At 38.7% G+C, this 19,860-nt stretch overlaps 1 protein-coding gene across 2 annotated transcripts in view; it reads right to left on the minus strand.

The window, feature by feature from the left end:
• Window positions 1-19,860, minus strand: part of ASXL3 (ASXL transcriptional regulator 3) — a 131,316-nt gene that overhangs the window by 28,012 nt on the left and 83,444 nt on the right. For both annotated transcript variants that reach the window (XM_082046806.1, XM_082046807.1), the window contains one exon: window positions 16,705-16,868. In XM_082046806.1, coding sequence (XP_081902932.1) covers window positions 16,705-16,868 — 164 coding nt within the window. The remainder of the gene's footprint in view (window positions 1-16,704; window positions 16,869-19,860) is intronic.

The following is a 19,860-nucleotide window of genomic DNA, read 5'->3' on the forward strand; positions in this document are numbered from 1 at the left end:
CGGGGTCCCTTCCAGTCCCAAACATTCTGTGATTCTGTGACTATAGACATATCTGTTGCACTGGACATCAAAGACTACATTCCTATTCCTCTTGACACAGCATGTTTTAAATGGGTACATGTAAATTTTAAATTGGTGGTCTCAGGCACTCAGTAACTAATAGTTTAAAAGTGCGAATGTTTGGCAAGTTTGAAATTCATATATAATAGCACAATGCACCCAAGCAGACCATCAGAGAATAGAAAGATCTCTCCATGCTAAAGTCTCCAAACCTTCATATGATCTTTATATACAGAGAAAGGTAATCCCAAAATTAGAACCTGTTCTGGAAAAAGAAGGAACCGATCCCAACAATAGATTAAGAATAGCCAGTGCTCCCAGTGTGCAAGAGGTTCACGACCTCCAAAGGGGACTCAAAGGGGCTAATGAACGGGAATGAGGACAACAGGGATAATCCAATGAACCTCATAAGGGTCTCGGTAGGTATGATGTCTGCAAAATCTGCCCATTTCACTGGCTGTTAAACTTTGTTGTCCATTTACCTTCACTCTAAGAACACAATTAGAAATGAGATGGAATGGATCAGAAGTGACAAGGATGCTGCAGGACTCATCACAGAACCCAGGGATCTGTTGATGTTTTATAGTAGCAGTGACAGACATAGACTAGTAATGAAGTCACGGTTTAACAGGTGCTATGGGCAGAACAGCTTTGGCATCTTCAGCCATGGGTTGATGCCCCAGGAAGGTTCAGAGATACGGCAATAGGTAAGCAAAGATGGAAGGCAGCCCGCACAAAGGAAAGGAACATGCTGTACAGACAAATTTGCTGATTTCTCCAAAATTCTAATGCTGTTTTTATATTCGTGGCCCAAGACTATGGGCAAATAAATTAAAATACTGTTCTGTGGACCACTGCCAAAAGAAGTTTATTTATAAAAGGAGGGGTTAAAGAAGGGGCAAATATGATGACAGTGGTACATTTATTTCTGTCTTTGATGGCTGAACATTAATGCAAGAACTACTAATGGTATGTAGGAGGACTTGGAAGATTTAGTTGACAATCAACATATTAACTTAATTGGCAAAATGGAGATCTGGTAAGTCATATGACTGATAGCAACATCAAAGACTAAAGCTTGTTTGGGAAAACAAGAAAAAAGAAATTACAACAAAATTTTAAAAAATGTGGTTCAAGTTGGCATACTTTCATAAATGCAGAATTAGTAGGGACAATCCCCAAGAACACAATGCTAGAGAAAAAAAGGAGTTAAAGAAACCTCGCAGTTCTTTAAAAAAACAATACCGACCACACGGAGTGCAAAGCATCCTGCGAAAGAATAATGGGGATTGTACAATGAGACCAGATTGTCTTAGTTAGGACCTCACTGTTGATCTCACAGCATGAAGGCAATGGAAATGAGGTCAACTCACTAAGCAAGAATACCACAGCAGAACATGGTATAATGGGCCAAAATTAGACACAGTTGGCAAGGGACACATCAAACTCTGGAAGAAATAATTCCATAAGTACATTAGGAGCAAGAAGATTATGACAGAAAAAGTCCACTATGCAACACAGGGGAAAGACTAGAAGGATACGGAGACAAAGCTAATGTTTACACTGCCTTTTTTGCATCCCTTTTCACCACAAATCTGCGGCATTGAGGTGCTTAATACAATTAATACCAGAAACAAAAGGCAAAAAGTTAAGATCTCACCCTTGAGCAAGCAAGGAGCTGAACAGACATTACTTTAATACATTCAAATCATCTGGGCTTGATAGATTACTAGCCTGTTAAATGCCCTGTTACAAATGTATTTCAGAAGTGTTAAAAGATGAATTTCAGAGCAGTGAAGAGGATAACTGCAAAAATACACATGCTAGCTATATCTATACAGTACATACATATCACCTCTGTCTAAAGAAGGGGATAAGAACAGCTAAAGATTTCAGAAAAACTCTATGGCTTACACAAAGGAGACCAATTCTTTACTGAGATGCCATAGGGTGTCCCAAGGCATTCATATGGACAGATGCCAGGTAGATACAACCCAGAATGTACAGGGGACCTTTAACCTTCTGAAGAAGTTGGGTACTAAGCTGCATACCGCAGTGCATCTCAATTGGCACAAGAATCCTATGTTTAAACATTTTGCTTCTTCCTTCTGCCTTCAAGCTCTGGAAAATATGTGCAATTGTTAAAGCACAAGATATCACACTACACACAACTGCCTGGAAGTTAACAAGTTAACAAATTTTATGTCTTGATTTTAACAATGCTGTGTCACGTAACATTTTATTAAGCAAAGCTAGGCTATATAAAATGTAATTAGGTGGCTACAGAGATACGCAGAACTCTTTGCTTAGGGAACTACAGTTTACTTATTATCAACTGGAAGGCGGCATTTTAGGGGCATGATAAAAAAAGATGGAAGGAATTTGTAAATAACATCACTCATTGGAAACAATAGGGATAAGTAGGGCATTGCAAGAGTGGCAAATGTGAAGTTTCAGACTATTGTAGTAATACATAACTAGAGAAATACAAAATGAAGAAATTAAGTAGCTATGCAATGTCTCTGTAGAAAAGTATTTGTGGCTTATGAGCACATGGGCTGATCACAAACAGAATATAAGTCAACCTTGCTATAAAATTGCAAATAAGGTGAGCAGAACACTGGAAGTGATAAATGGGAGTACTGTGTAAAAACACAGAAATCAGTTCTGTTTTCCTTGGTGTTACTTATCACTTGAGCTGGAGTAATACATTCAATTTTGATTGTTGCAACTCAGAACTGATACAAAGTCTGAGGAAGAGAAAATGAGACTGAGCACATATTTGAAGTTCTAGATCTACAAGACTGCATTAATAAGGGCTGTTTCTCAAGCAAAAGAAACAGGGAGATGGGGAAAGGGCTACCGCTTTCATGTTTGAAGGCTATAGCAAAATGAACACTATAATCTCTATGCTCTCTATGGAGATGCTGGACCAAATGAAGAAAAATAGTCAGAAATGCAGCAAGAGAGATTGAGATTAGACACTGAGGAGAAAATTTTCTAACAGTGAAAACAATGAAGCACTGAATTTATTTGGAGAGGCTGTTAATTCTCCATCACTGAACAGTCAAAAAACCTTTTAGACAATATCTATCAAGAAAAAGAGACATTGTTGATTCTGGCCTTAGTGTAGAGAAGACTACATAAATTGTCCTTTCTTTGCATTTTTTTCTATGTTAAGATATAAAAGATGCTAAAGAAGTTTAAAAATAGATTAGCAGCAGAGTGTTTCACAGTTTACAAAGCGAAAGGATGGTATATCACATTGCCATCTATTACACCATCATTAAAAAGAAAACAAAGTGTTTTTGCACACGTTTCTCTTCTGACCACTCACCAACCTCCTGTTTTTTAAAGGTGCTTAAGCCAGCTCTTTCACTCTTTTCTCAAGGCCACTGGCCTCTTAATGCCTTTCCGATGGAGTCTCTCTATGCAATCTAGTTTAACTGACCACAGTTCATGATTCATATCTGAAACATCCACTCATTTAGACAGAATGACTGTGATTTCCCAAGATGATGGCTCAGCTTTGCCTGCATGCTATTTAAACCTTAGTTTGCAATTGGTTCCTAAATATCTTAAAAGGAGCACTGTACTGTCTTCTGGCTTTATGAGTATTGTGGATACATTCTCTCAGTTTCTGGAACCATCTTCCTCAAATACAAACACATCATATCAGCCACCACAATTATGCTTCATGATGGGTGGAAGGAGCCTTAATCACTTATCACCAACTCCTTTGCTAGCAGTTGATAGCTTGAGGCATATTAAAAGCCACGTTAGACACTTCATGTTTTTGAGGCTGTGTGTGGCATCTCTGCAGAACAAACTTCTCATTAAGCCCAAGAGCCAGAAATTATCATTGGGAAATGCAAAATGGCTGCAGAGAGTGGTATCATAAGGCCATGTGCTTTGTCCATGTCAATGCTCTCCAAAAAAATGTTACCCTCGCAAAATGGACAAAGCACTAAAAAGGGAACCAGAACTTATTCCTACATGTGCTCTTGGCAGTTTCTGGACTGTTTAATTACTGACTGACACATTCTTCAGAAATTCTAAAAAGATCTGCTTGCATTTATATAAGCCTAAATTCTATATAATAATGCAAAACAATGATTCTCCTGTTCATTACTTTGGCTAATGATCTGGGAATCAATTATGTCAAGGAGTTCTCCACAGCTAGAGCTCTCCTTGTCAAGTAATAGTTGGCAATTATAAAACTTAACTTCTATCCATGTGAAAAATACTTCTAAGTGAACTTGTATGTATCTCTAGTATGAAAATCATCGAGGAAGTTTCTCTATTTCCTTTAGAACACTGCTGACTGTTCCAGTATGCCAGTGCCTATCTAAAAGTCATTTTTCCACTTATACAACTGCCATTCAAAGAGATTGTGATAAATGGGACCAAACTAAACGGATGCTCTAACAGTTGGCAAGTCTATGACAGAGAACGAGTGTGAACACACTTGGGTAAGAAAAGTAAAGCAGATGTAGTTATCACAAAAGATCTCTAAGTTCTGTTAGACAACGGCTGCATTTCTGATTATAGTGTTTCTGCGACACAACACAATGTTAAGCAAAGATACTGTATTTTTCAGCAGTCAATAATATGTGAGTGGTGCCATATGGTAACAATATCAGCTAAAATCAGAGGTTCAACTAACCCATGATAATTGCAAGGAACAGATCATGTAGATAAAGTTTGTGACAGATCACATAATAGCCAACTATTAAGAAAGGTGTCAAATAAAAGATTTCTATTTAGCTTAGCTGGCATGAGACTGAAAAGTGGGACTTATTTCCCATAAATATTTCAGTCCACAGTAACTGTGGCTACTAGTCATATATATGCATCCACCATCTTCTTTTTATATCAGTTAAATTCTGCTGGCAATCAATGCTAACTTTTAGTATGCAAAATATTTACATGGGTTAGTTGCCCTTTGTATGAAATACAGCATTTTATTGTTATTAAAGTTGCTGCTCTTCACATTTAACTTGGTTCTGGTAGATTAAAAAGCCCAAATCCAATTAGAAGGTATTTTTAAAGCTCATGTAAATTTTGGTGCTCTTCTCTGGATTCTTTCCACAGCTTCTGAAGTGAACTGACCCTGCTTAATATTCAGGATGACTATTTAATACTACTTATTTAATTAAAAGGTATTTTCTTTAGTGCAGCCTCCCTGTTGTTGTTGCTAAAAGGTTGATTGAATGGATGTTTCTGCTGAACTGCCCATAATCATGACCATATCTTCTTTTCAAATCTGATTTAGAAACTAGCAATGGAATAACCCACATCATTATTTCCAGTGCAAAACAGTGTATATGTTCCTACACTAAAGCCCCGCTGCCACTATTAAGCTTCAATATCTAACTTAGACTGGCTTACCGTAGAACTCCTCAGTACTGGATTAGCTCTGAATTTTTGGGGTAAACCTTAGACGGCAAGCGAAAAGGCCACAAAAAAGACAGAGCTCAAGAAGCCACAGAAAGTACAACAAAAACCAAAACCATCTTGAATGCAAGCTGCCGCACAGTGAACAGCAAAATAAAAGCACTGGACTTCAATACATTATTAGATAAGTAGCTGCAGAGGCTTGATTCAAGAAATTAAGAATTGTGTAAATTATTTACAGAAATGATGCTGCGGCAAAGTACATCCTTGCAAATTATGTCAGTGTAGAGGAAAAAAGAAGAGACAGGAATCTATCAGCTTAAAGCACAAGCTTCTCATTAAAGTCCAAGACCAGAAAGAAACATACTGAAAGTACTACTCTGGCTTTGCTATTATGTACAGTAATATACTTCAGATGGGAATAAAAATCAGAGGCCAGGCACAAAATGAGATATACTAACAAAAGAAAACAAGAACACTAACAAATTGTCTTAAATCACATTGAAGTGCTAGCTCATTACTGAACAGCTAACATGCTGTGTTTGTACTTCTCCAGGTTTTCACACATAGAGAACTTAGATTTCAAATCCTGGAAAATAAAAACCGAAATAATGCAACAAGTAGTCCAGAAGATTACAAAGAAATGAGCACCAACCAGGATGGATGTCTCATGAAGAAATCATAACATCAATCTAAACACTTTCTCTGATAGGTCTGAGGAAAAAGCAGTAGATATCACCTATAGAATCATACACAGAATCATGTGCATTGGGCATGACATCCAGAGATCTTGAACTTTTCAAAGCCATTCCACTTAAAGCAGCTTGTTTAGGGCCTTGACCACTTGAGTTCAGAATATATTTGAGAAGACCTTCCACAGCCTTTCTGGACAACCTCTTCCAGTGCTTAACCGCCCTTGCTGTGAAAACATTTTTCCTGGTAATCACATCAGAATTTTCCATGTTTCATCATTTCCATGGACTCTAATGCTATTACCGTGTGTCTCCAAGAAGAGCTCTGTCTTTTCTACAACCTCCCATTTTCTCATAAAAAAGGAAAGAGAAACCTGCAGAGAAAGTACAGTATAATACTGAAGAGAAGCAAAAAAAAGGGAGGGGAATGAGTAGTAAAGGAGTTGGTAATTACCCAGTTTAATACTAAATGTTGATGATTTCAGGTCTTGAGGACACAGATGGTAGGAATGTTGAAGAAGTAATGAAGCTGGAAGCTACAGACCATTTAAAAAAAATACAAGGCTTGCCAAAAAACACAGAGACAAAAGGATAGCAACTGTTTCTTTGCCTGAAGGAACACTTAGAAGCTCATCTCAAACACAAAAATACATGCACACATTTACAGACACTGATATGACAATGAGGAAAAAACTATCCTTTATTGAAACAGCTTCTATGTATTTAAAGCCAACAATGCTCTGAGTTTAAGTAAGTAAACAGGAGTATAAGAAAATTGCTGCTCCTGACGAGATGCAACTATCGGGCTCTTTTTGTTGTTGTGACCACAGAACAGTTGTATTAAAGCTGAGAAGTACAAGACTGATCAGACAGATACAGCCAACGCAAAGGAATACAGTGGACAGCAATATATGGATCTGACCTAAGAGCTGCTCCCAGAGCAACAAATTCAGCCACCCCAACATCAAGTTTAGGTAGGTGACATGGGAAGATACCAGCTTACACTATGTCTCTCACAGCAATTCTGACATAAGACAACTTGAGTGCTAATGTTCACTCTGCATAAACTCTCTTCCACAGGTCTCACCTTTTAGCAGCACAGTATAACCTGACACAGAATATGTCTAAATTTTATTAATCCTGATTATGAAGTTATCAATCCTTATAAGAAAAACTCTTGTCATTGCCAGCTTGTCACAACATAGCATAAAGTTTGTCCTCGAATGCAAAATGAAAAGACAGATTCTGAAACAGATGGTGAAAGTAATTCTGAATATGACTTAAATCCTTTAAAAATAACCAGACTAAACTTAGAAGTAAAACTTCAAAGGATGAAAAAGAAAATATCTACTGTTATAGGAATAATTGCTTCAGACAAGAGGAGAAGAGGAAGAAGAGTCTTTAAAAGAAAGAAACAAAGACCTTTTCCATCTTCACTAAAGTGGGAAATATGCCGAGTAAGACTGAAGAATTGCAAACATATGTTTTCAAAATGAAATGTGACTTGTTAATTTAGAACTTGTCTAAATCAAGAAGACAAGTGGGATAGCTATATTCATTCCAATACACTGTAATGTCAAAAAAGACAATGGAATCCAATCTGTTTGAGCTCAGATGCAAGAAACTAAATGAAGAATTTAAGGAGAACAATAAATCTGGCAAAATGAAAAGATAAAGCATTGTTTAAAATGAAGCAAAAACCAAGTAAAACATAAGGAAAACCAGAATATGCAGCAAACAGTATCTTCTAGCTGCATTCAAATGATAGAAATTACAAGTAAAATTTATTTTTCTATTACATCTATCATACAAGTACCAATCCCAAGCATGTCAGAACATGCAACAAACAGCAAGTACTTATAAAGGTACTAGAAGAGGCACGTAAGCCTTGAAGAAAGGGTAAAATAGAAAAACATTCATAGATCATAATCAAAACAAGTGTGTATGAAACTCATTAAAAAAAAAAAAAAAAGATGCTTGGAGACTTTGAGAAAGCAAAATGTTATTAAGTTATCCAACAATGCAAGTATGCTGGGGAAGGTGCAGAAAAAAAAATATCAACAAGTAGGGTCTTACTCATCTAGCTTTTGATACAAATAAAGATGTACGCCTCTGACCCCGAGAAGCAGAAGGTAAGAGGATATTACATGCAAACACCTAAAATTAGTCAGTCATTTTCAATGAGTGTAATGAATTAAAACCCTGCATCCAATCTCTTTTTCTCCAGGCATTTTAAAACATTGTCCTCCTATGCAAAAAACCAAAACCAAAACCAAAAAAAGGCTGCGTGTCCTTAACACAAGAGAGACAAGCTAAAGGAAATTTGAGTTCAAATAATTCAAAGAGAAAGAATAGCAATCTTCTGAAATAATTAGGAAAAAACCCCTCAACTTCTTTTTCTCTTTTTTTTTTAATTTTTATTTATTTTTTTTTATTTAAGCCAAACAAATATATTGAATAAAGATAGTGAGAAAGAGTGAGAGTGAAACAGGATCACTTCTCCTTTTTTTCACCACACCTGCACCCAACAACCTGTTTCAAGTCCTTGGCTGTCTTCAGACTCAGAACTGCAAGGAATGTTCTGTTTTCCATCTAATTCTAGTGCAGCCCTACAGTGGCAACACTGGAGGCACTGCAGACCAACTCATCTCAATTATTCACACTTTGCAAGGAGGGAACAGTCAAAAAACTACACACTCCAGTAGCACAACACATCTTTAACAGCCACATAATTTGGAGCATGCCAGTCCCTTGTGTCCATCTATGTTACCATTTATGTCCACATATTAGTTATATGCTCATAACACAGCTCCTAGCACAAAGTCTTTTAAAAAGGTGCTTGGGCTTTCCTACTGGAAGGGAAGGGTTTTATCTATTGTTTTCTCTTTCCAAAGTACTAATAATTCTGGAACTGGTATTGCATACAATGTTCTGGTATTTTAAAGCACTAAAAGCTGTACACTGTACTTTATAAAATACGTTTGGAGGGAAGGACAGGAGAACAAAAGCTTCACTAGTTTGCATCAGGAGAACAAACACGAGTGCAGGGTCTCCCACACACCAGAAGGACTTATGGGGAAGGGATGCTGCAGCATCCTGGTTTAAGCCCAGCTGGCAATAGAGCAGCATCCAGCTGCTCACTTGCTCATCCCCAGTGGGATGAGGGAGAGAATTGGAAGGGTAAAAGTAAGAAAACTCATGGGTTGAGATAAAAGACAGGTTAACAAGTAAAGCAAAAGCTGTGCACACAAGCAAAGCAAAACAAGGAATTAATTCACTGCTTTCCATGGGCAGGCAGTTGTTCACCATCTCCAAGAAAGCCGGGCTCCATCACATGTAACTGTTACTTGGGAAAACAATGCTGTAAATTTGAAGGTTCCCCTTTCTTTCTTTCTTCTTCCCCCAGCTTTACATACTGAGCATGATGTCGTACTGTACAACATATCCCTTTGGTCAGTTGGGGTCAACTGTCCCACCTGTGTCCCCTCCCAGCTTCTTGCACACTCAGCCTACTCGCTGGTGGGGCGGTGTGAAGAGCAGAAAAGGCCTAGACTCTGTGTAAGCCCTGCTCAGCAAGAGCTAAAACAGCCCTGTACTATCAACACTGTTTCCAGCACAAATCCAAAACATGACCCCATAGTAGCTACTGTGTACAAAATTAACTCTGTCCCAGTCAAAACCAGCACATTCCGAGACAGCTGCAGCTCTTGTATTTTCAGCTTTCAGTGAGCACAGCACCATTGCTGTGTCCTGTGAGATGTTCTGACTTGAGCCTTTCCAAAGACAAAAGCTATTATAATAGTTCTGCTAACACCTCTGAAAAACTTGTTCATAAAGGTGACACACGCTTTAAGCGTGACAAGAGCTTGTAGCTAGGGCTTTAGAAATGAAACAAGAACACAAATTTTAACAACATGGATCTGACATGGTGGAAAACACCAATTCACACTTCTGAAATACAGTGACCAAGCCTGCAGAAATGCAAAAACATGACACTTAATCAAAAACATAATGCTTCCTACTCATATATGTAGAAATATTGATATTGAGGAGGACCTCTAAGGATTATTGCAAACAAGAATTCCATTACTACATCAATCAGAGCAGCCAGATTGCAATGCAATTGCAGTAAGCCTTACTGAACAGCGCTGGGGCAGCTAAAAGAATATTCCTGTACATAAAGCCAACAGGGATTTCAGAATAAAATCCTTCAGCCTTCAACTCATGTAAAGTGAAACTGATGTTTGTTGTTAGTACATGACTGTGAAATGTGCAGATACATCATCCATCCAGCTGCGTTTGGTAAAAAAGGTATTAACTTGCAGCACAAGGACGGGGGCCAGCTGGGGGTAGTAACCTCTCTGAACACCCCTGGCTGGCTGAGCTCAGGAATCAGAGCCCCAGAATCTTCCCAAAAAGGCAGCTTAAATGCTTTGGAAATTCTTCATCCATCTAGTCTATTAGATACCCATATTAAAATGAGCCTATAAAGCTGTACAAATAAAACACATTACAACAATGCCACGCTACCCACATTAACCAATAAACCCAAATAAAAGATGTCAGCTACAGGGAGAAACGTGACATAAAATGACCTTCAATTACTAGACACACAGGGTTGCCAATATAACAGCTTTTAAAATATGCTTAGGTATAGAAAACATATTACATTTAACCTTCTACTGCAAATGTTCTCTGAACTAAGTGCTTTTCTCATAACCTTAAAACTATTTCAGTGTAAAACTCAAACATTTACAGGAACATAATAATAAATATTTGAAAGCTACTTATGATAGCAAATTGAGGACAGCTAAAATGTGCAGTATTAGCAGAAAAGGCAGCTAAGTAAGATAAGGTAACCATTTAGCTACTACTACACAAAAGTTCCATGGACAAAAACATGAAACAAAACTGGGAACAAATACACACAGGACTAATTTCTGCAGTTTGATATCTTATGAAGACAATGCTGGAAAAGTTCAATGGCAAATATAATCCTCAAGTACTGATCAAGTTAAGAAAGCAAACAGGAAGATGGTTACATTGCTACAAGTAAGGAACCCTGAAAACAAAGCTTCACTTAAGCTCTTTTAATATAAATGAATATACAGTAAAATATATTTTGATTACAAAGAATAAAATAAATACTAAGTGTCAGAATGGCAGATACCAGACCTCTCTCCTTGTCTTTTACAAGGATAAGAATTTTGTGCATTATTCATCACCCACTCTCCACTGCAGAACTCCAACTGATGTGCTTGGTAGTAGGAGTAATTTGTGCACATCAAAAACAATGGTTACTTTTTGTTATCATTGCTCAAATGGTAGGGACATATATTAAGCTGATTCATACTACGTGACAGCAAAGAGGTTTTGAAATGTAATTCTGTAGATAACTTCCCCAGAACAATTTCTAACTATTTTAAACAGAACAAGAGAAAAGTCACTAGCTGCCTTTTATTCAGTGCAACGGGAGAGGGAATCTTTGCAAGTTGATAATGAACCCGAAAGTGCAAGCATCAACCTAAACTGAGTAGGTCAGGTGTGCCAAACTCATTTTCACTGGGGGCCGCATCAGCCTCACAGTTGCCTTCAAGTGGCCAAATGTCATTTTTGGACTGTATAAATGTAGAACACAGTCCTAAAATGACATTCAGCCCTTTGAAGGCAACCACGAGGCCGATGCGGCCCTGGTGAAAATGAGTTTGGGACCCCTGGAGTAGGCCAAGACAGAAACATACAACCTGCACTGACCTTAAAATGAAAGGATGATGTAAAGCCACGACATAACAATAATACTAGCACTGACCAGAGAGATAGTTATTATTTTGGGATTCACTGATTTAGAAATTTTAAAAAAAGCTATTAAGGTGGGGCTTGACTCATTTTAGACTCTTTTGATTGTTAACTCATGCTTTTGTTTTTAGTAGATTGGCTTACTATAAACCTGAAATATTGACAGGCACTTCTGCAATATTACCTGGCTTAAGTATTTCCTTAAGAATAAGTTCAGAATTTAAATTTTAAATTACTAACTCGACTATCTATAAACTGCAGATTGATTCAGAAAATAAGAATATTGCTAAATTTCTCTCATAAAACAAGTAAAGCTAAGACAAGACAGAAATTTTACTAGGATATCCTCTACTGTTTTAAATGGTCTTTATGAGTAAGCTTGGCCAGATAAAATGGCACTGCAACCTAACACACAGGTCTGAGGAGGCTTTGAGATCCTTCATGGGTGTTCTTGCAGGAGGAAATTCCCATCATAAGTGAAAGGGCAGGGCCAGTGCAAACCACAAGAGTCTCAGAAGATTCCAATATTACCATAAGAGAAAATACAAGACAGAGAATTAAATTCTCAAAGACCAGAAAGTTTTAAGCATTCGTAGAGTCTGGAAACGCACATTTTTTTTTTTCAGGACATTCAGGAATGAACATTTTGTTTAGCTCTGTAAGGATGAGTAAAATCACTTAAGCTTTCTGCTAGTATTCAGACAAAGCAGCACTTTTCTTCTTGCAAGTTTACTACACAGGTGTATTTCCCTTCCTTTTGCCCATATCCCAGTGCTGACAGCAGGAATTTGATTCCCCAGTAGCAGCAACAAGGAAAGCTGGTGTAGACAAGATATTGCCAGCTGCAACTCCTTTTCAGCAACCTGTCATACAGACCTGTTACTCATCCTTGCACAACATACGCTGTTTAATTAATATTTAAAGAGGCACTGATGTAGCATAGCAATCTAGATACAGAGAGAAACTTCCTGCTTTGAAGATTATAGTTGCTGAGAAGTGGTCAGGAAGGCTTCTGTTACATGCAATTATCGTCTTGATGTATTAATATTAGAAGCAGGTATTTCTTTGATGAAAATTCCATTGTTCTTCAGCCATAGAATGTTTTAATTAGAGCTGAAAACAAAACTACTTTGCTGGGATTTGTGACAACTGAAATCTTTTGTTCGGAGACTTTGCTTTCCATATAGTTTCTATACCTACAAGTTTTCTTCATTGCTAGCTCAGTAATCTAGGTCTCCTGGGGGACCACCCAACAGGCTTCTGTATCAGCTGACATTTAAGGCTTTTGAGCCTTTGAATCCATACAGATTAAAAAAGAGCTGAAAATCAGGATGTTCAAATTTCAGACACGAGGTTCTAGTATCGAGTGATGCAGCATTTGGAGCAGTCTGCTAAACAGACAAGTCTGGGTCATGGCTGCTTCTTTGAACTATTTCACTCAGACCTCAAACAAAAGCAAATAACGTTGTTGATAAAACATATCTGCCATAACTGCCAACTTGCTCAAATTTCTTTTATTATAATTTTGAATACAGAGAATTACACACAGCCCTCATTGCTTCTGAAATAAAACTTAAACTAATTTGCGAGCTGAAATGACTTTCAAGTGTGAATGATGATACAATTTATCTTTTTCTAAGGAAAAAAAAAGGCAATGATCCTATACTTCCACTTTGTCAAAAATCTAGCTGGAATAGGAAAAATGACAGCACCAACATTAGCAGAGTTGTTCTCAACTTCTTTGATTCTGGGCTATCTTTCCTAAGGCCATTTCTTCCATGGGCTCCCATGGCCCTTGTTCCATAAGAGCCTCCTGTGGCTCCCCGATAGCAACCACAAAACTTGAATACAAAAGAAAAAATCAGAAAACACAACTCGTTAAGCCCTTGACTTGGGCCTGAACTTCTTTTGAACATATTAGAGTAACCAGGGTTGAGAGAGAAGTAATTTATTTACAATAAACAGTTGGCATGCAAAAAAACAAACAAAAAAAACCCCAACACCTCCCCCCCAACAACAACAGCAAAAAAAACCAAAAACAAACAAAAAAAACCCCAAAACCCTCAACTCCCTTAACTAATGGTTTCTAAAAATGCTTATTCAAACTGACACATGCCTGAGAAGTTTCAGCTCAGTACGATTTAAGGAGGAGGAGTTATACCACCCAGAAAAATGGTGTTTATGACAGAAATGACAAAGGATCATTCATCATAGGGTTTTCCTATGTGGAGCAGTAATAAAGTCCAAATGAGACTGCACTTCATTAGTAATTTATTTCATAGATCACTATATATACACAGATAGCATAACTCTATTACGGTTTTATGGTGTCATTCATTACAGTACTTCACATACTATATCCACATGATGACACAGAAATGCAGCCTTCTCTGGGGAAGACAGCGGCAGCCAACTGCAGCGCCGCGCACAGGGAAGAAACGCTTCAGAGCCAGCAGAGCAGGAGCAGGAATTCTCAGGCCCAACAAGGACAATATAAAACAATGAAACCAAACCCTCAGAGATGGGCAGCTAAGTCAAATAATAGTTTTATCCCATTTTTGCTTGCCTGATGCCCCATTTGATTCAGACAGTAGAAACAAAAGGAAGACTCAATACTCTTGCCTTGTCCAGTCAGACTGACCAACACTGGACTCCCACCAGAGCTCCCTGGCTGGAATTGTCTCTCCCCCTCACTTGATCCTTGAGTGCTACACTGGCGTTTTCCACTTGCCACAGGAAGGAAAAGAATATCAGTTCAATTGCTTTCATCAGTCTGTATCTGGCATGCTGCTCTTTAGGCATAGCAAAGGACATCTTCTCAGGTACCAAGATGAAAGTCTTCCTCTACTAAGAACTCCAGAACGTGAAGATTTGTGGCACACCACCGACATTTCACTCCCCATCAGAAAACAACCCTCACACTATCACACTTAGAGGCCAGCCATTTCCATTAATGTTCCAGAGATAAATGGAGACTCCTGCCTTCCAAATGCACATTAAAACAAGGTACACTACACAAACCCACAGAATGCTGTGAGAGACGGCAGACAGAAGGACACCTGTAAATGTCTCATGACAACAGTTTTTTGTGACTGGTTTGCTTGTGAAGTAACAGTGTCCAGTTATGTAGTGTTGGGCATTTGAAATAACACCTGCAATGTATGCATTATGTGAACACTTTCTGAAATAAAAAAGAAATGCACTGCTTTTAAGTAGTGAGGTATGATTAAATCCAACAAACATTCTCTCGATTTTCTTGCCAAAAATCTGCTGCAGGAACCCTGATAAGAAGGCAAACGACTTGTCAGTTCTAGAGAGTACATTTTGAAAAATAAATTTTGAAGTAAGAAACTTCTAAATAAGGCCCCTATACTTGAAATGTAATTCATGAACACTGGCATCTTTGATGGTTGGAGATAAAACATCATTTTATATAGCAGATTTTTTTTTAAATCTCTTCTGGTAAGTTAAATAGAAAGAGAAAAAAATCAAAACTATCAGAAAAATATTTGCTGGGTACTAAGTTAAAATCTGTTTTGCAGCACAGAAAAAGGTTCTCTTAAAATTTGCAAATTCTGACTTTGACTGCCTTGTGGGAGCTTCAAAATACATACATTTTCATTGTTTCTTCTATGGCTCCGTTTTCTAATGTTCTTTTTCAAATATTCCATTATCAAAGTGCATAATTTTAGTCTACAACATACAGTATTCAATTTGATAAGAGGCTGAGTAACTGCACATCAATACAATTTTTCTTCCTCTTTTGTCTCATATTGCATTGCTTTCCCCTGTGCTACTCTGGTACACACTAACACTTTAAGAAATAAAACCACAGCTTTTTAAAACACTGATTTAAGATGCAGGTTTTAATCAGTCATTTAAGTGACCAGTGTTGTCTAGTTATTACAGAAAAAGAGGGATACGGTGCCCTGCTTGGGTAAGTTGATGTGTCTGAATTAAGTACATGAGTACTCCCCATTGAAATTGGTAAGACTGTTTAAATTTGGAAGTGAGGCAAGTACGTAAATGAAATTGTTTTGGGCTCTCTTTGCTATTTTAACTGCTAGACATGCTGGGAAGATTTTTTTCTTGCTTTAATAAACCTGCAATCTGACCAACAAATGCAGGAAGGACCAAACATTGTAGGAAACAACATGAAATTGAACTTTTATTTCCACTCTGCTACTCCCCAAATCATTCTCCTCAACAGAACTGATTAACAACCCATATGAGCCTACAGCTGCGAGCTCTGAACAAGAAGATCCTTACAAAAGGTGTGAATGAATTGATTCAGTGCACTGGAGCTGAGAAGATGCATAGGTAGGCATGCAGTAAAGGAAGGAGGAGAAGAAACTCACAGAACTAATATTGACCTGGACATTGCTGGCAGAGTGCCCAGGAAGACCACAGATGAAGAGAGACACAGTGTAAATAAGTCCTGAAGATGAGAAGTTTATCGTCAGCACCATAGTTAGGAAAGTTAATTAAGAAATTTGGCAAGTTCAGAAGATCTGCTGGCCAGTTTCCATTTAGACAAATCAAGGAGCTGTACAGTTTTCAGAAGGGAAGGAAGCAGGAGCTGGTTGTCACTTACATAAACTCCACAGTCATTCTACATCTAACCGTTTTGCCTAAGAAAGCATGGACGTTTTGATCTTATTCTTTCCTGGAACAATTCCTAGCCAACAAAATCAGCCTATGCAAACACACTATAAGAAAAGTCTCATTAAAGGAAGAAACATTGCATGGTGCTACTTACCTGCCTGTCTACTTCTGGAAGCAAAAGCAGGAGGTATTGTTGAAAATGCTGAGGTAAAGAAGCAAAGGTGTGTTTATTTATTAAAGCCCTCAGGTTAGTGTTCACTAGAATAGATCCCGGTGTTTCTATGTCAATATCCTCAGCTTTGGTCCATTTCAAATGTCCTAGAGTAAATAAACAAGAAATAACTTTAAACATAAATAAAGAAGAGAGTAAGAACAATTCTTCTTTTTAAGCTTTTAGCTTATATTTTATAATACAGTAAGTTCCAGAGAAACAGTACTTTGAGAAGGGTAACACAGCCTTTTATATGCATCTTAACAACTTATTTTATATTCCCTGTATTTGTCTCCCGAGCTCGTATAGGATCCATGTTCCAGTCAGCACCACAGCTGACATTTGCTTATTTCCAGCTCAAGAGACCAACCCAGCTTAGAAACAGCAGAAAATTTTCCTGTCATGTCATCAACATAAATATAAGCATCTATTTCCAAGGAAAAGGCTGCTTGACAAGGCTGACGTGAATCAATCATTACGCACTGCTTCTTTCACCGCCCTGTGTCTGCAGCGCATTATGGCCTATGTAACTTGGCCCACAGTACCTGCTAAAAGTTGCCTGTGTGAATAGACAGTGATTATAGAGGTGAGAATATTTTATATGTTGTCTGAAAACATGCATTTTTTCAGAGTTTTCCTAAGAACTCATGATCTAAAAGCATCAACACACAGAAGGCAGAAGCAGGAACTACCTGTCTGAAAAAAGGGTGTGTGAGGAAAAATACAAGCGCCAGAATGAGTAAGATAAAGACTCAGCAGAGGGGAGGGGAAAGACATAAATGGCTGACGCACAGGGGTTCAGAACAATGTCTTTGTACTGTCCACAGTCAATAGCAAAGGTTACAAGCTTAAACTATTGCACAGTAAGAAATATTTCTGTTGAGATACTGGTAAAAGAGACCTTTCAACCACCAAGGACAAGGAGACATTGGATTAGATCCATAAGGAGGCATTACAGTGTCCATCATGGAAATAATAGAAATCTTTAAGAAAATTATAGACAAATTTCTGTCAGGAATGACAGATATGTAACAGATTTTGGCCTATGGCTGATGAAGAAATTAGATGACCACTGGAGGTCCCATGTGGTCTCATTTTGTTATCATTTCTCAGATAACATTTAAAAGATACATTTTAAACATCCTTAAAGAGCAATTAGTGCTAACTGCTTCAGGGTACATACATACTTCTACTATCTTTTTTCTCTTGGTGTTAACATCTTATGATGCTCAATATAGAAATGGAAGAAGTGAGGAGTCCAAGTGTCTGGAAAACCTCAAAAGCTTCTAAACCCCCCCCAGGACACTCTTTCAGGTTTTAGTCTGCTGTACTTTTAAATATTTGAAAGATGCTATCAAAGGAGTCTTAACTTGATCATAAACAAACTCCTGCAATGTTAAAACAAAACAAAACAAATTAAAAGAATATTCCACTGCTATGAGCAATGATGGCACTTGGCATGCACATAGGACCTCTCAGCAATGATTAGAGCTGACACGTTAAGAAGAATAAATATATTTTACAAATGGGGGAAATTCAGCATACTGATTATTAGGAACTTCTCAAATGCTATAAACTATTTAACAGTAACACTCATAAAAATAATCACAGATTCACAGAATCATAGAATGTCAGGGATTGGAAGGGACCTCAAAAGATCATCCAGTCCAATCCCCCTGCGGGAGCAGGAACACCTAGATGAGGTTACACAGGAAGGTGGCCAGGCGGGTTTTGAATGTCTCCAGAGAAGGAGACACCACAACCTCCCTGGGCAGCCTGTTCCAGTGTTCTGTCACCCTCACTGTGAAGAAGTTTCTTCTCATATTTAAGTGGAACCTCCCGTGTTCCAGTTTGCACCCACTGCCCCTTGTCCTGTCATTGGTTGTCACTGAGAAGAGCCTGGCTCCATCCTTGTGACACTCATGCTTTACATATTTATAGACATGAATGAGGTCACCCCTCAGACTCCTCCAAGCTACAAAGACCCAGCTCCCTCAGCCTTTCCTCATAAGGGAGATGCTCCACTCCCTTAATCATCTTTGTTGCCCTGTGCTGGACTCTCTCCAGCAGTTCCCTGTCCTTCTTGAACTGAAGGGCTCAGAACTGGACACAATATTCTAGATGCGGTGTCATCAGGGCAGAGTAGAGGGGAAGGAGAACCTCTCTCGACCTACTAATCACCACTGTTCTAATACACCCCAGGATGCCATTGGCCTTCCTGGCCACAAAGGCACAGTGCTGGCTCATTGTCATCCTGCTGTCCACCAGGCAGGACCCCAGGTCCATTTCCCCTACACTGCTCTCTAACAGGTCATTCTCCAACTTATACTGGAACCTGGGGTTGTTTCTGCCCACATGCCAGACTCTACTATTGCCCTTGGTTATTTTTAATTAAATTTATCCCTGCCCAAAGAGAAGCTATTCCATCACCTTTCCAGGGATGGAGGTGCGGGTGACCAGTCTATAGTTACCTGGGTCCTCCTTCCTGCCCTTTTTGAAGACTGGAGTGACATTTGCTTTCCTCCAGTCCTCAAGCACCTCTCCCGTTTCCCACGACCCAGCAGAGATGATGGAGAGTGGTCTAGCAATGACTTCAGCCAGCTCCCTCAGCACCCACAGGTGCATCCCATCCGGACCCATGGATTTGTGGATATCCAGGTTGCTTAATTGCTCCCTAACCCAGTCCTCATCAACCAAGGCAGACTCCTCCATTGTCCTAACATCCTCTGGGGCCTCAGGGGTACGGGGCTTCTCAGGACAGCCTCCAGCAGAGTACACAGAGACAAAGAAGGCATTCAGTAACTCTGCTTTCTCTGTATCTTCTGTCACCAGGGCACCTACTTCATTCATCAGTGGGCCTACATTGCCTCTCATGTTAGTTTTATCTGCCATGTATTTGAAGAAGCTCTTTCTGTTGTCCTTGACCCCTCTTGCAAGGTTTAATTCTAAGGAGGCCTTAGTTTTGCTAGTTGCCTCCCTACACCCTCTGACACAGCCTTATATTCTTCCCAAGTGGCCAGCCCCTCCTTCCATGATCTGTAATCTCTCCTCTTCCATGTGAGCTTACCTAGCAGTTCCCTGTTTAACCAAGCAGGTCTC

The sequence above is a fragment of the Streptopelia decaocto genome (genome assembly GCF_964273445.1).
Source record: "Streptopelia decaocto genome assembly, chromosome: 2".
In the NCBI taxonomy this organism is placed as follows: Eukaryota; Metazoa; Chordata; class Aves; order Columbiformes; family Columbidae; genus Streptopelia; species Streptopelia decaocto.